The sequence below is a fragment of the Thrips palmi genome, unplaced genomic scaffold, assembly GCF_012932325.1.
Source record: "Thrips palmi isolate BJ-2018 unplaced genomic scaffold, TpBJ-2018v1 HiC_scaffold_17, whole genome shotgun sequence".
NCBI lineage: Eukaryota > Metazoa > Arthropoda > Insecta > Thysanoptera > Thripidae > Thrips > Thrips palmi.
This window is the reverse complement of record NW_023144626.1, coordinates 11,313,905-11,326,722: the sequence shown is the minus strand read 5'-3', so window position 1 is coordinate 11,326,722 and position 12,818 is coordinate 11,313,905. Positions and strand designations below refer to the sequence as shown.

Sequence of the window (12,818 nt, the reverse complement as noted above, 5' to 3'; positions counted from 1 at the left end):
TAACTGTCAGCGGCAGCATTGAAATCACCATCTCACAGTATTATCCAAACAGACTATAAGTTTCCAATTTTAAATATTTTCAGAGGAACTTACTCTTGCCACATGTTCTACAAAATTTCAAAGAATGTGAGAGATACGTACTGGTCTCACTAAAGACAAACTGTCTATTCCTGAGCCTGATGGCTTGATTTCTGAAATTGAAGCAGCTATCCATCTCCCATGTCAGGGGTGATTTAAATAAAACACACAAATAAAAGCATCTTTTCTTTAATTATTAGGTCAAGTTAATAAACAGTTACACATGCACAGGATAGTAAAAAAGCTTACAAAATACACATTTATATATAAAAATCTAATTACTGCACTTGCATATTGGTCTGAACAAAATATTTAAAATCGACAGTGCCATAACAAACATTATTAAAATTGGAGCTAAAACATTTCAGGCCAGTACACCTATTACAAACAGAAAAGTTCATGAAGCAAAGTTATTGGATTTACTGACCAGAGCATGCTTCAATTTGACATAACTTTGTCCATGAACAACATAGTTATGCAAAGGGTAATAGGAGAGCAAGCTATCATAACTGACACATTTGTACTGAGGATCAGTGTTGAATAACAGACTGTATGCTCTGATGTGAGGCTTGAACTGAGATTTGTACACCTCCACTAGGAAGAACAGTTTCTCATCAGGAGTCAATAGAATAAAATTGATTCTTCCAAATACAAGGTCAACCTGGTAACATGATTGCTCCAATGCAATCATTTGACCCTTACAAAATTTGGTGCCTTTGAAAATGACTTTCATACAAACATTTAGAGCAAAATCAAGACCTGCAGCTCTAATAGCATTCTGAATTTCAGTTGAATAAGATTCACACAAATATTCTCTTGTCTTCTTAAACTGTAACACAGCAAACTTTGCTGAGCCAGTACGAACATATGCTTGATGTAATTCATGTCGCACAGCAAGCGAAAACAAAATGTTCTTGAATTGCTTGCAGGCTTTGGCGGCACGACAAAAAAAGGAGTGCTTTGATTCAAAACGAAGTGTCCAAGACTTCAGCATTGGTCCAAAGATAAGTAGATATAGGTAATTGTGAAGACTGTAGTGGTGCTTTGGTCGCAGAGGAACATGTGGAAAGCACTGCATGCGAAGAGCAATGTACTCATAGAAAAGATCCCTAATATAAGGAACGAATGATATATGAAATTCAGGAGAACATAAAAGTTCCACAGTTTCTATGAGAATGAGAAAACACTTCCACACTGGATCATCCACATCCTTAATGAATTCTTCAGCAATGAGTGGGAAGAGTAAAATAAAATTGCAGATACACCAAGCTTTCCCTTTGAGTTTGTCAGAATCCTCTTGAATTGGCTGGGGTTTATCTCTTCGATGGATTTCAGAGTAAGGAAATGAGTCAATTTTAGCATTCAGCTCTTCAATAGTAAACCATCCACGGGCAACAAAATGCTTAATGAACAGCATCGCATCATACTTGATAAAACCCTCAAATGCATCATGAGCCAAGCATGGTGCAAGACCTGGCTTACAGACATGAAAGGACGACAACTTATTGAACTCGCTATTGAACTTGACACCTTTTTTAGTGGTGATCTTCTTTCCTTTCAGACATTCAGCATAATTTGCAGGGGTTCTGAGCTCATATGTCCTGAAGGGGCCATTGTGAGTGGTGAATATGTTTCGATCCACTTGACAAAATCTGCAGAAGAAACGAGATTTGCTGAAATTCTGATAAAATCCACCAACAGCGTGGCTTCCAAGGTTATCTCCAGCAATAAATGCAAGTCCTGCTTTCACTATTCCAACACCGGGTACATTAATTCCATTAGTCTCCAAGTCTTTCAAATCTTTAACAATTTTCCCAAAGACAGCAGTGTGGTCGAGTTCTCTATCTTTACATAAGGCAACAAGCTGGAAGGATTTCACACGGCTTCTCAAATAGTCTGGTAAATTGCCAATGGCTACATAAATGCCAAGAATTTTATACTTTTTCTTTGCGTAGCCTATAGCACACACTACCTCAAACGCATCCTGAAAGAGGATCAGGCGTAATGCTTTAGGATTATCTTTGAAAAATTCATTCTCCTTGAACAGAGTACCGTCAGTAAAATCTCGAATGACATCGTCATAACTTGGCTCATGTTCCAGGTTGATCTTCATAGACTTACTTTTGAAACAGGCTTGTAAAGTTTCTTTCAATGGAACATAGTAGAAATACCGTTTAAGGTGAGGATACTTCTTTGGTGGCGGAAGCTTGACTGGAACAGGAGCAACATAGAGAAAATTGTTGATGTAGTACTGCCTCCTTAAATATGATGTAGACAGCGGTTTGCTTGATTGAGAAGGTAGACAATCCTTCAATATTTCATCCACCTTCTCAGCTGCCAGGCCTTCAGAGGAAAGACGGGACTTCAAGCGCATGGATATAAAGTCCAAATTAACATCATGAACCATCTTCATTTCTTCGCAGATATTTTGGACAGTTTCCTGAGGTATCAAGTGTTCATACTCCAAGCGCATGTAAAACTGAGCAAATGAGTCCAGCCAAAGCTGTTTGTCATTCTTAAAATTTGCCTCATGCGTAGTAAGATAAAGATCTTCATTGTCAACATGTGAATCCTCGTACAAAAAGTCATTTTCCTCTTGGGGTAGACTAGACGGAACACAAGATGGAACAAGTGTCTTTTGATTCTTATGAGTACGAGTTACGTGCCCTGTGAATGAACTCAGAACAGAATACTTCTTGGTGCACTTGGGAAACGGACACTTCACTTTAAACCCAGCAGACAAATGCAACTTGATATGGCTCATTAGCTCAGCCGTGCTGTCAACTTGTTTCTGACAGTGTGGAACAGTACAGATAAACTTGCCGTCTGCATTTGGAGGAACTGATGAATCGTCAAGAGGCTTAGCCACAGAGATTGCATGGAAGCATCGAATGTGGGTACGTAGAGCACTCTCTGAACTGAACACACGGTCACAACCGGGGACACCACAGGGAAGATTAACAGCAACATGGCGGTGAAATTGGACAAGATGCTTGTAAAAGGTGTTGAAAGGTCCTTCAAAGCCACAAAACTGGCAGTTGAACTTGGGGCCACCATCTGCCATATCTGTCAACAATACAAGATAAGAGTAGTTTCAAATGATCAAAACTGAGTTTCTGGTAGGACAGCATTATGGACCATTCAAGTAATCGTACCTGACATTGCTGCTCAGTCAAGAGCATTGCCGCTGGGATGTCCACCGTTGAGTGCTGTTTGATAAAACATGCGGCCTGGCCTGGCCCTGGACTACCTAACCTGCGCTTGATGCTTGTAAAAGGTGTTGAAAGGTCCTTCAAAGCCACAAAACTAGCAGTTAAACTTGGGGCCACCATCTGCCATATCTGTCAACAATACAAGATAAGAGTAGTTTCAAATGATCAAAACTGAGTTTCTGGTAGGACAGCATTATGGACCATTCGAGTAATCGTACCTGACATTGCTGCTCAGTCAAGAGCATTGCCGCTGTGATGTCCACCGTTGTGTGCTGTTTGACAGAAACATGTGGCCTGGCCTGGCCCTGGACTACCTAACCTGCGCTTGTCACGCCCCCAACCCCGCCCACCCGCTCCCCGCGCCACCGCGAGTGTTATGAAAAATTGCGAACTTCGTCGCTGGAGGGGAGGTGGAGGAGGCAGGGGCGGGGAAGTGCTCGGGGCAGAGTAGGCCACCCGCCTCGTACCAATGTCTGGCGGGACGGTCTACCCCGTCTTTGACAGGCGTTGTGCAGCAAGAACCGTGTGTTTGCGAAAACGTTGGACAGAGCCCAACAAGTGCACCAAGCAGGGCACGATAAGATAAAACTAAAAACTGAGTAAAAACCCCCGTTTTTTAAAAAATGTAAAAGGTAACTTTAATGACACGTAATTAAAATTTCATGACAGCCCACACCATGTAATGAAACTTTCATTACATGGCTGATGTCATGAAATTTCATAACCAATGTAATGAAATTTTCATTACCATGTAATGAAATTGAAAAAGTAATGAAAATTAATGACGTTTAATGAAAAATAATGACACATACGTCATTAAATTTCATTCATTTTTAACAGTGTCAGGTCGAGACATTTCCGAAACTGTGCCGCAATCGGGTCCTCATCACCGGCAACATCCTCAAAACGATGAAATAGGCCTAAATTTAACAAAATCCACTCAATCTTAAAAAAGGGGACCGGCCGACTGAAAATTTTTATTCGCCATATCGATAGGTCAAGTCGAGACATTTCCGAAACTATGCCGCAATTGGGTCCCCGTCACCGAAAACGTCCTCAAAATCAAGAACCTATATAGCACCAATCTGACCGACTGACTCACTGACTCAGAGAAATGTTTAGGGCCAAGGAGTGGTCGTAGAGACTTGCGGTTTTTTCCATTCACCTCTATCCTTGTCTAAGCAGTCTTTAATATTTTGCGGACCTTGTATGCACCCATTGACTGCCAAAGTCGCCAATGCAATACAAGCTATCTATTTGGGCAGTAAAAGTAGCTTAATTATATGGTCAAAAGCTGTTAAATAGACCTTTCAAAAAAGCAGTACATTTACTTCCTTAGAAAATTTGCCTTTGGTCACCACGGACTTACTAAAACTACTCCGGTACGCGCCCCAGACATTTAGGGGTCTGGGAGCGAAGCCCCCAGCGAGCGTCGCGAGTATGCATCTACAGATGCATGCATACTTATAAGTACACACCTACAGATGCATACCTAGCTGAGTACACATCTACAGGTGCATACTTGACAGGTATGCATCTGTAGATGTGTACTCAGCCAAGTATGCATCTGTAGATGTGTACTCGATACTGGGTATTTCTATAGTGACAAGTACAAACCTACTAATGCATACTTGCCAAGTATGCACCTACAGATGCATACTTAACAGGTATGAATCTGTTGATGTGTACTCAGCTAGGAATGCATCTGTAGGTGTGTACTTATAAGTATGCATCTGTAGATGCATACTGAGTACACACTTCTTCAGTTTGTAGAGTATGGTGCGATATCTCAGTGCATTGCACCGTATGTGCTATATTCATAGCGTTTGGAATCTCAGTGAAGGTACTTTTTGAAGCAAAGCTAAATTTTTGCTTCGTGCCCATGGAAGTGTCCTTCGAAGATCGTCATCACAAAATTGTGCCAAGCACGCAATAGAACTTGCAGGGTCATTGTACTTGACTCACTTTTCGTATTGGGTTCTTCTTGACGTAGTTTGCTATCTTGATTTCTTCACATACTTTCAAGATTTTGAGATCGAGATCTGACAGTTACAAATAAATTTTGGACCCAAAATGAGAGTATATTTTCATTTAAACAGACGTCATTGCAGCGCATCAAACATGTTAAATTTACCAAAGCAGAGAACTTGCGTTTCCTTCACTTTATCCTGAAAAGCACAGCATCGTTCAGGTTTATTTTTCACAGCTGAGAAGCTGTTTTTCTGTATTTCTCTGCTAAAAACTCTCAATTTGACATCACAGTGGCCTTCAGAGACCCCTGAAACTATCGCAACGACACCCAACACGTCTGGTTGCGGAGCCGTTCGAAATCCGAAGAATTTGCCGTCGTTATCCAAAATGGCGGCCATTTCCGGTACTTCCGGTGACCTCATCGTTGTTCTGACATCGCCAATGAATTCCCCGACCTCGAATTATGCGGAAACCACTCGTCGCACGATTTTAACTGTCAAAATTGAAACTTCGAAAATTTTGAACACTTTTAACCTTTAACGCCCCCGCATTTGAGTCCTAAGGGAAATTTTGGTGTGTGCTTCGGGCCAAATCGACTATTTGGGTCAATAGAAGACGTGTGCAAAGTGGCTTGCTTGTAACTCAATTTGCATCGTTCTATGGTTTTTTTGTTTCATTATCCCCACTATTTTTTAGGGATTTTGGTGAGAGGCTTCCTGAGCTACCTGTTACAATTCCCAATGTTTGGTACTGTTCCGAATTTTGTCCAACTGAAAACACCGTTTGACTGGACTACAGGTCAAAAAACATTTTGAGACAGGGTTGTTTTGTTTTCACTCTTTATTCTTCATGAGAACTGAGACGCAGGTTAGGGTGTCTTCCGGACGCATTCGACGAACTGAGGTCCGAGCTGGGTAACCTTGTTCAAAACGCAGAATTGGAACCTCAAGGGTCTGCCGCTGAGTGGCACGCAATCCTTGAGGATTTCCGACAAGGACTGGGCCCATCCAGTAAGGCCCAGTACGGCCAGGCACTTGGCGATACCATCGATGCTGAAGCCGATGTTGTGGTTCAGGACGGCTGTAGCCAAGAGAAAGAAACACTTTTAGCTCTGTGACATCAAAGGTCATTTTTTTTTGTTCCAACACTGAAAGAAGCTGTCGCAATTTTACGACAAATTTGGCAACGAATGCTTCGTTATTATTAAGAATAGCTCGTTTCATGCTTCTACGAATAAACAATTGAGAACTTTTTGTATTTTCGTTAAAAAAAAAGACATGGCTGAAATTGCCCGAAAGATATAAAGATGTTACGTATCAATCATAACCATACATCGTTTCATTGTTAGTACATTTACGATTTTTCTTTGGGAAAATACTGTACAAGAATGGTTGATTCAAAACTTAACGAAACATTCATTAATTTACGAATGATTTGTAATTTTTGGCCCGTCCCGTTTACTTTGAAAAAAAAATGACGGAGGGACGGGCATATAGTATAATCCCTGTTGTGCGTCCGTCCGTCCGTTGGTCCGATCTTGACCAAATTTTGTATGCATTCTCCTTAGGTGATCCTAAGAACCGCCCGGTGGCAGCAAATCCGATCCGAGCCCCGGGGGCGCTGCTGCAGGTGCATCGTGGTATACATGGGGTCGAGGAGGATTTCGGCAACGGTTACAGCTAGAAGTGCATGTTGGGGTATTTTTGGAATCAGGGCGACAAGACAAAACCAACAGTGCCAGTTTGAAGCGAATCGGAGAAGTTCGGACCCGGGTTCAAATCCCAGTGGTGCATATTTTGAACATTCTTTTTATTCGGGTTTTTGCATTGTTTCGGATGGTTTTGAGGGTGCTGATGACGAAAATAACATCTGATTGACCCCAGACTAGGTTCAATTCACATCAGGGTTAAACATAGGCGAAATTCGTACCGTAAACCGGGGTAACTTGAGACAGTATTTCACGTTTTTTGGACCGAGTGTCCACAAAACTTCTCTCACCAACCCGAATCCCAACTATGTTTAATTTCACATGATTACATTCGGTTTGGACCCCATGAATTTTTGAGGGTCTTCTAAAATGAGAGTAATGGGCCTCTAAAGTTGTCTCAAGTTACCCCGTCATTTGGCGTAACTTGAGACACACCTAGTTTTTACTTTGCTTTTTCACGGAAGTGGGGATTTTGCCAGTCCATACTGATTTTCTGAGACATTTAACTTTTTTTCAATGAAAAATACTACTTGTGGAATATATTAGAAGGTTTTTGATCCTTATATTAAGATTTTTTTATCAAGGTTACATTTGGTAATTTGAGGGATAACGGCACTTCAGAAGCGCAACGATTCTCCCATTTCACATCCAACTCTGTCAACTAAGTACAGCGATTCTCTCATTTCACATCCAACCCTGACACCTGCTAAGACATTTTTCTTTATTTCTACGTACACAAGTCCATTCCTGCAAAGGTATATAGTCTTAGTCAATATTTAAAATTCACTCAAAATCCTTTAACTATTTTTACAGTTGTTTTTCTTCAAAAAATCGACGGTTCTTGGGCTATAAGTTGTCTGATTTCAATGACATTTAGCTCGTTGGAAAGGTAATTAAATTCTCCATCTTTTGAGACTTCAAGATTTATTATGTCTCACCTGGTCCGTGTGTAGTTGAGAAAACACTTCAACTTTAAGCTGCATATCCACTTGGAACCCTCTACACTGTCAAAAAAGTGATTCCCGATCAAATGCGGCTTGGTTTTGATCTGAGAATGGAGAGGTCCGTTACTTTAAACCACCCTGTAGTACAAGGAGGTGCCAGTGTCAAGGTACGTCACTCAACTTCCGTCAAATTCAATGAAATTTGGTGTCTCAAGTTACCCCGCACAGTTACCATTTTCTATAAAATTCAGTATTACCCGATGAATGATGGGTTTCCCTCAAAACCAATGCTGCATTTAGAATGTTGAAATAATTGGCTGAGCGATAGCGAAGCCCGTTACTCAGGTGGGGTTGAAAAGTTTTGTCTGTCTGTCTGTCTGTCTGTGTGTCTGTCTGTCAGCACTACTCCTCCTGAACGGCTCGGCCGATCTGGCTGAGATTTTGCACACTTCTTGGGTATGTCCTTGGCTCGGCACACGCGAAATTTCACCATCCTAGCTCAACTGGTTCAGTTTGTATAGGCGAAAAACACCTAAAAAACGGCGAAAAATAGAGATTTCTGCAGATAGACCACTTCTGTCTTGGAGAAAGGGGGGTCTGGGGGGCGGGGCCCCCCAGCCTCGACAAGTTAAAAAGTCACAAGGGTCAAGATCGTGTTATCTGTAGATAAAACGACTCTATTTAGAATGTAGGGGGGTCTGGGGGGCGGAGCCCCCAAGCATTCAACAAGTTGAAAAATAACCGACAACGGACAAGCCATTGCCTGCCGCAGGCAGGCTAGCGCCGCAGGCCAAGGTAGGTACGCCAGGCGTGGATTGGAGGAACAGGCAGCGAGACATCGCGAAGCCTGTTACGACAAGACGCGGTCTGGCGTAAACCTACCTTGTAGGGTTGAAAGGTACTACAGTCATTTGGGTCTCAGCAAGACGTGTTTCGAGTACCACGGGAGACTTGTAACACTTCTCTAGAATTGTTAAATTTACTAAAATTGAAAATCGTTATAGAACTGACCAGCTTGGTCCTAACCCGCCGTTCACACGCTTAATCGTCTTTCCAAACAAGTATGAAAAAAGTGCTAGGGTAGTTTTGACCTCCGAGTGTGCCGAGCCAGGTGGCCGCTCCAAAAAGGTGGAAAAGCAGAAGTGTCTCAAGTTACCCTTGCTGTCTCAAGTTACCCCGGTTTACGGTACATTTCTCAATGTACGGGACGGGCCAAAGTTGCCGATGTATATCGCTACTTTTCCTGCTATTTTTATTATTCATACAACATTATGAAGTATTCGTACAATTAAGAATGGCTACTGTGATGGTGTAACGTAAAAATTGGGGAATGAAACATTTGTCTTTTGATGTTAATGAACTATTCATTTTTCGAATGAAGCATTCATACAGTAATGAGCTTTTTATAAAAACATTCAATCATTCGTTGTGAAATTATTCGTAAAATTATAAATGTTATGAGTGAAAATACGATACAAGAATAGTTCGTAATATTACGACTTTTATCACCCAAAATCTATCGTCGTAACTTTGTCCCATTGCAGGGGCGTGAATAAAGTGTGACGGCAAGAGGCGGCATGGCAAAAAAATCACGCCAAGAATCAGCGTGAATCGAAAATTCACTGCAAGTTTTGTTGTGAATTCTTTTCATGCCGGCTTTTGGCATGACTTTCCTCCTCAAACCCGTTGTCATTGACGCCAAATGACGGCGTGACTCACAATGTTGTGCCATATATCGGCGTTAATTTCGTGTCACGCCAGCGTTTTGCGTGACTTTTAGTCACGCCATAGTTTGGCCATGTGTCCGACCATTACGGTTTCAGTGTGCTTCCAGTAAATGGAATTTGAAGCACTTACCGGTCTCCTCGCTGGCGGGCGCACTAGTGGTGCCACAAACCTGTGTCAGCACAAATACAAAAACTTACTTTAGTTGTCTGGCTTAGACTAGCAAGGCTATCAAACGGAAACAGCACAGTGAAGTGTGGTACAGACTACAGATGATGTGCGGAAAGCGCAATACTATGGTTACCCATGTTTTACCCAAATTAGTAATTTGGGTCATCGGAAATAACCACACGTGGAAAGGCGGTCAATACCCCTTTTAATCAGGGGTCAGCATCAATGGAGAACACAACAGCAGATAATACGTGGTCAGTCCTCTATACCTCTTAAGAGAATGGTCTTGACCACGCAATGCATAAGGTAACGGCTGCATTAAAAACACGACATTTTAAGGGGGGTGTATTTCTTGCCACATTTGTACGTGGGACAGAATGAGGTAACCGCATTTTAGGTATCGCCACAGCCATGAGGTAAATTAACTACACTTTCGATTTCAGTGCATGGGCAACCATTGTTTGTGTTTCCACACCCACAGAAGGATTTACAATTCCTCAAAGTGAATGGAAAAACTAACACGACTCCACTGTCTGACCAGGCACACACTGTACATAATATGTAGCGACTTTACGACGGAATGTTTTCCAAGGTTTTTGGAAATGTTCAAAAGTGCAGTAAAAATGTTTCTTTCCAACAGGAACTTGTCTAAATCAAGGAAATTCATCGTTTATTGTTCATTGGAAATTTTCGAAAAAAAAAATAGTCAATTTGCAAAGTTTGATGTTATGATACGAAGGCCTTCGTAAATTAACGGCGGGCTTCGTTTACCTACGACGGGCCTTCGTAAATCTACGATAGACCTTTGCGAATCTACGACGGGCCTTCTTTTATCTACGACGGGCCTTCGTTAATAAACAAAGGAACTGGTGGCAATCTTTTCGCCGAAGGATCAGTCGTTTATTCCAGACCTAAAGGTTCTTTTGATATCAACGAAGGTTCGTTGTTTATTTACGAAGGTTCCCTGTAAATTTACGAAGGATCATTGTCGTTTAACGATAATGCTTCGTAAATTTCCATTGTGATTGTTAACTCGGCAGAGGTCCTTCAAAAAATGTACGAAGGTTTTGGTAATATGTACGAAGAGTTTCGTAAATTAACGGAGGAACCGTTGGCAGTTTTACTGCGTAAGGATCCGTCGTTAATTGCGAACATTAAATTTTGCAATACAACACATAAAACTAACTCACCAGGGCCAGGGCGACGGCGGCTGCGAAGAGAAGGGCGCTGAGACGAGCCATTGTGCTGACACACTGATCGTTCTCCTCAAGTTTCGGTTTATATACTATCTGCAAACTACAATGAGTAGTGGTGTTAGCAGGTGGTCTCCAATCAGAGGTACAGTAGTGACTGCCTCAAGAACACACATGTTTTGCGTGAAGTTGACTGCATTGATAAACATCCATACACTGTCTTTCGAAGTGAGATACAGGGCACAGATAATGTGTGGTAGGCGTAAAACTGTGGTTACCCAAATTTACCACACGTGGAAATGCGGTCAATACCACTTTAAATCAGTGGTCACCATAGTGCCAAATAAAAGCCATGGTAGATACCACAGCAAAGATGTGATCAGTCCTCTCTACCTCTAAAAAAGGGTGGTCTTGACCACGCAATACATGAGGTAACGGCTAAATTACCTGATAGTTCACCAATGTTTTTAAGGGGTGTAATTCTTGCCACGTTTGTACCTGAGGTAGGATGAGGTTACCACATTTTAGGTCTCACCACAGCTAAATGAGGTAAATGCACCACACTTTCGATTTCAGAGTAGAACTAAAAACAACCAATAACAAGGTAGGTATACGCCAGACCGTGTCTTGTAACAGGCTTCGCGATGCTGCGCTAGTTTCGACAATCCACGCCTGGCGTATACACCTGCCTTGGCCTGCGGCGCTGACCTGCCTTCTGCAGGCTGCTTTCCTAGTCAAACCGTTGGAACAAGCGTGATACCCACAAAAATCAGAATTTGGTGATCAAAATCTTCACTAATGGGACTTAACTTTAAGCCGGTGGTCAGAATGGGTTCTATTTTCGTCATCAGCACCCTTCAAAACATAGGAAACGATATGGAACTTGTCAAAAAGTTGAAAGTACCAAAAAAGTTGTCTTTTTTGACGTTTTTTAAGTGTTTTTTGGCTATTATGACCGAATGGATTGAGGTAGAAAGCTGAATTTTGGTGTGTGGCGAGCCAAGGACATACCTAATGACCCTTCAAAATCTCAGCCAAGCCGTTCACGAGGAGTAGTGCACACAGACACGCACACACACACAGACAGAAAAAGTTTTTTAACCCCATTGGAGTAACGGGTTTCGCTACCGCTCAGCCAACGAGAATGTTGTTGGCTGAGCGATAGCAAAGCCCATGCCGTGTTGCGCACCGAAAAGTGGTTGGTTGTGCGTCTGTCTGTATGTAATCACTCACGTTTGTCACAGGCGTGGATCCAGGAGGGGGGGGGGAAGTCGCCCCTTCCTCGCCCCGTGAAGGCGGCGAAACCGCCTGAAAGGTCGGCAATAAGTCGCACATTACCCCTGTGGGTAGGCAACTTCCGCGTCATCGCCCCCCCCCCTAGAACCCGTCTCTGGATCCGCCCTTGGTTTCTCAGCGACTACCGCACGACTCTTATATCCAAATTTCCCACCGGACGTCTCCAACACCAGAAATTTCGCGTGTGCCGAGCCAAGAACATACCTAATAAGCCTGCAAAATCTCAGCCAGATCGGCCGAGTCGTTCAGGAGGAGTAGTGTACACACACACACAGACAGACACGCACACAGACAGACAGAAAAAACTTTTCAATCGCACTGGAGTAACAGGCTTCGCTGTCGCTCAGCCAACAAGGTAGGTTTACGCCAGACCGCGTCTTGTCGTAACAGGCTTTGCGATGTCTCGCGGCCTGTTCCTCCGATCCGCGCCTGGCGTACCTACCTTGGCCTGCGGCGCTGCCTGCCTTCGGCAGGCAATGGCTTGCCCGTCGTCGGTTACGTCTAACTTGTTGCGTGCTTG

At 42.7% G+C, this 12,818-nt stretch overlaps 2 protein-coding genes across 2 annotated transcripts; both read right to left on the bottom strand.

Annotated features, from left to right (window-relative positions):
• Nucleotides 1-436: 436 nt before the first annotated feature.
• Nucleotides 437-3,368, bottom strand: LOC117643547. The gene is made up of 2 exons (XM_034382487.1): nucleotides 3,234-3,368; nucleotides 437-3,144 (listed from the first exon to the last, which is right to left on the bottom strand). Exons 1-2 carry the CDS (start codon nucleotides 3,238-3,240, stop codon nucleotides 476-478), a joined length of 2,676 nt encoding a protein of 891 aa, XP_034238378.1. The 5' UTR covers nucleotides 3,241-3,368; the 3' UTR covers nucleotides 437-475.
• A 2,715-nt stretch (nucleotides 3,369-6,083) lies between these two features.
• Nucleotides 6,084-11,117, bottom strand: LOC117643650. Its single transcript, XM_034382652.1, has 3 exons — nucleotides 11,000-11,117; nucleotides 9,771-9,810; nucleotides 6,084-6,341 (listed from the first exon to the last, which is right to left on the bottom strand). The coding sequence occupies exons 1-3, from the start codon at nucleotides 11,048-11,050 to the stop codon at nucleotides 6,130-6,132; spliced, it is 303 nt and encodes a 100-aa protein (XP_034238543.1). The 5' UTR covers nucleotides 11,051-11,117; the 3' UTR covers nucleotides 6,084-6,129.
• Between the last annotated feature and the right edge of the window lie 1,701 nt (nucleotides 11,118-12,818).

Excerpts from the sequence above, each read along its gene's own strand:
- LOC117643650 (XM_034382652.1), bottom strand. The coding sequence starts at position 11,050 with ATGGCTCGTCTCAGCGCCCTTCTCTTCGCAGCCGCCGTCGCCCTGGCC. Across the intron at positions 9,811-10,999 it reads CCGCCGTCGCCCTGGCCCTG|GTTTGTGGCACCACTAGTGC; the intron begins GTGAGTTAGTTT and ends GTGCTGACACAG. Across the intron at positions 6,342-9,770 it reads GCCCGCCAGCGAGGAGACCG|CCGTCCTGAACCACAACATC; the intron begins GTAAGTGCTTCA and ends TCTTGGCTACAG.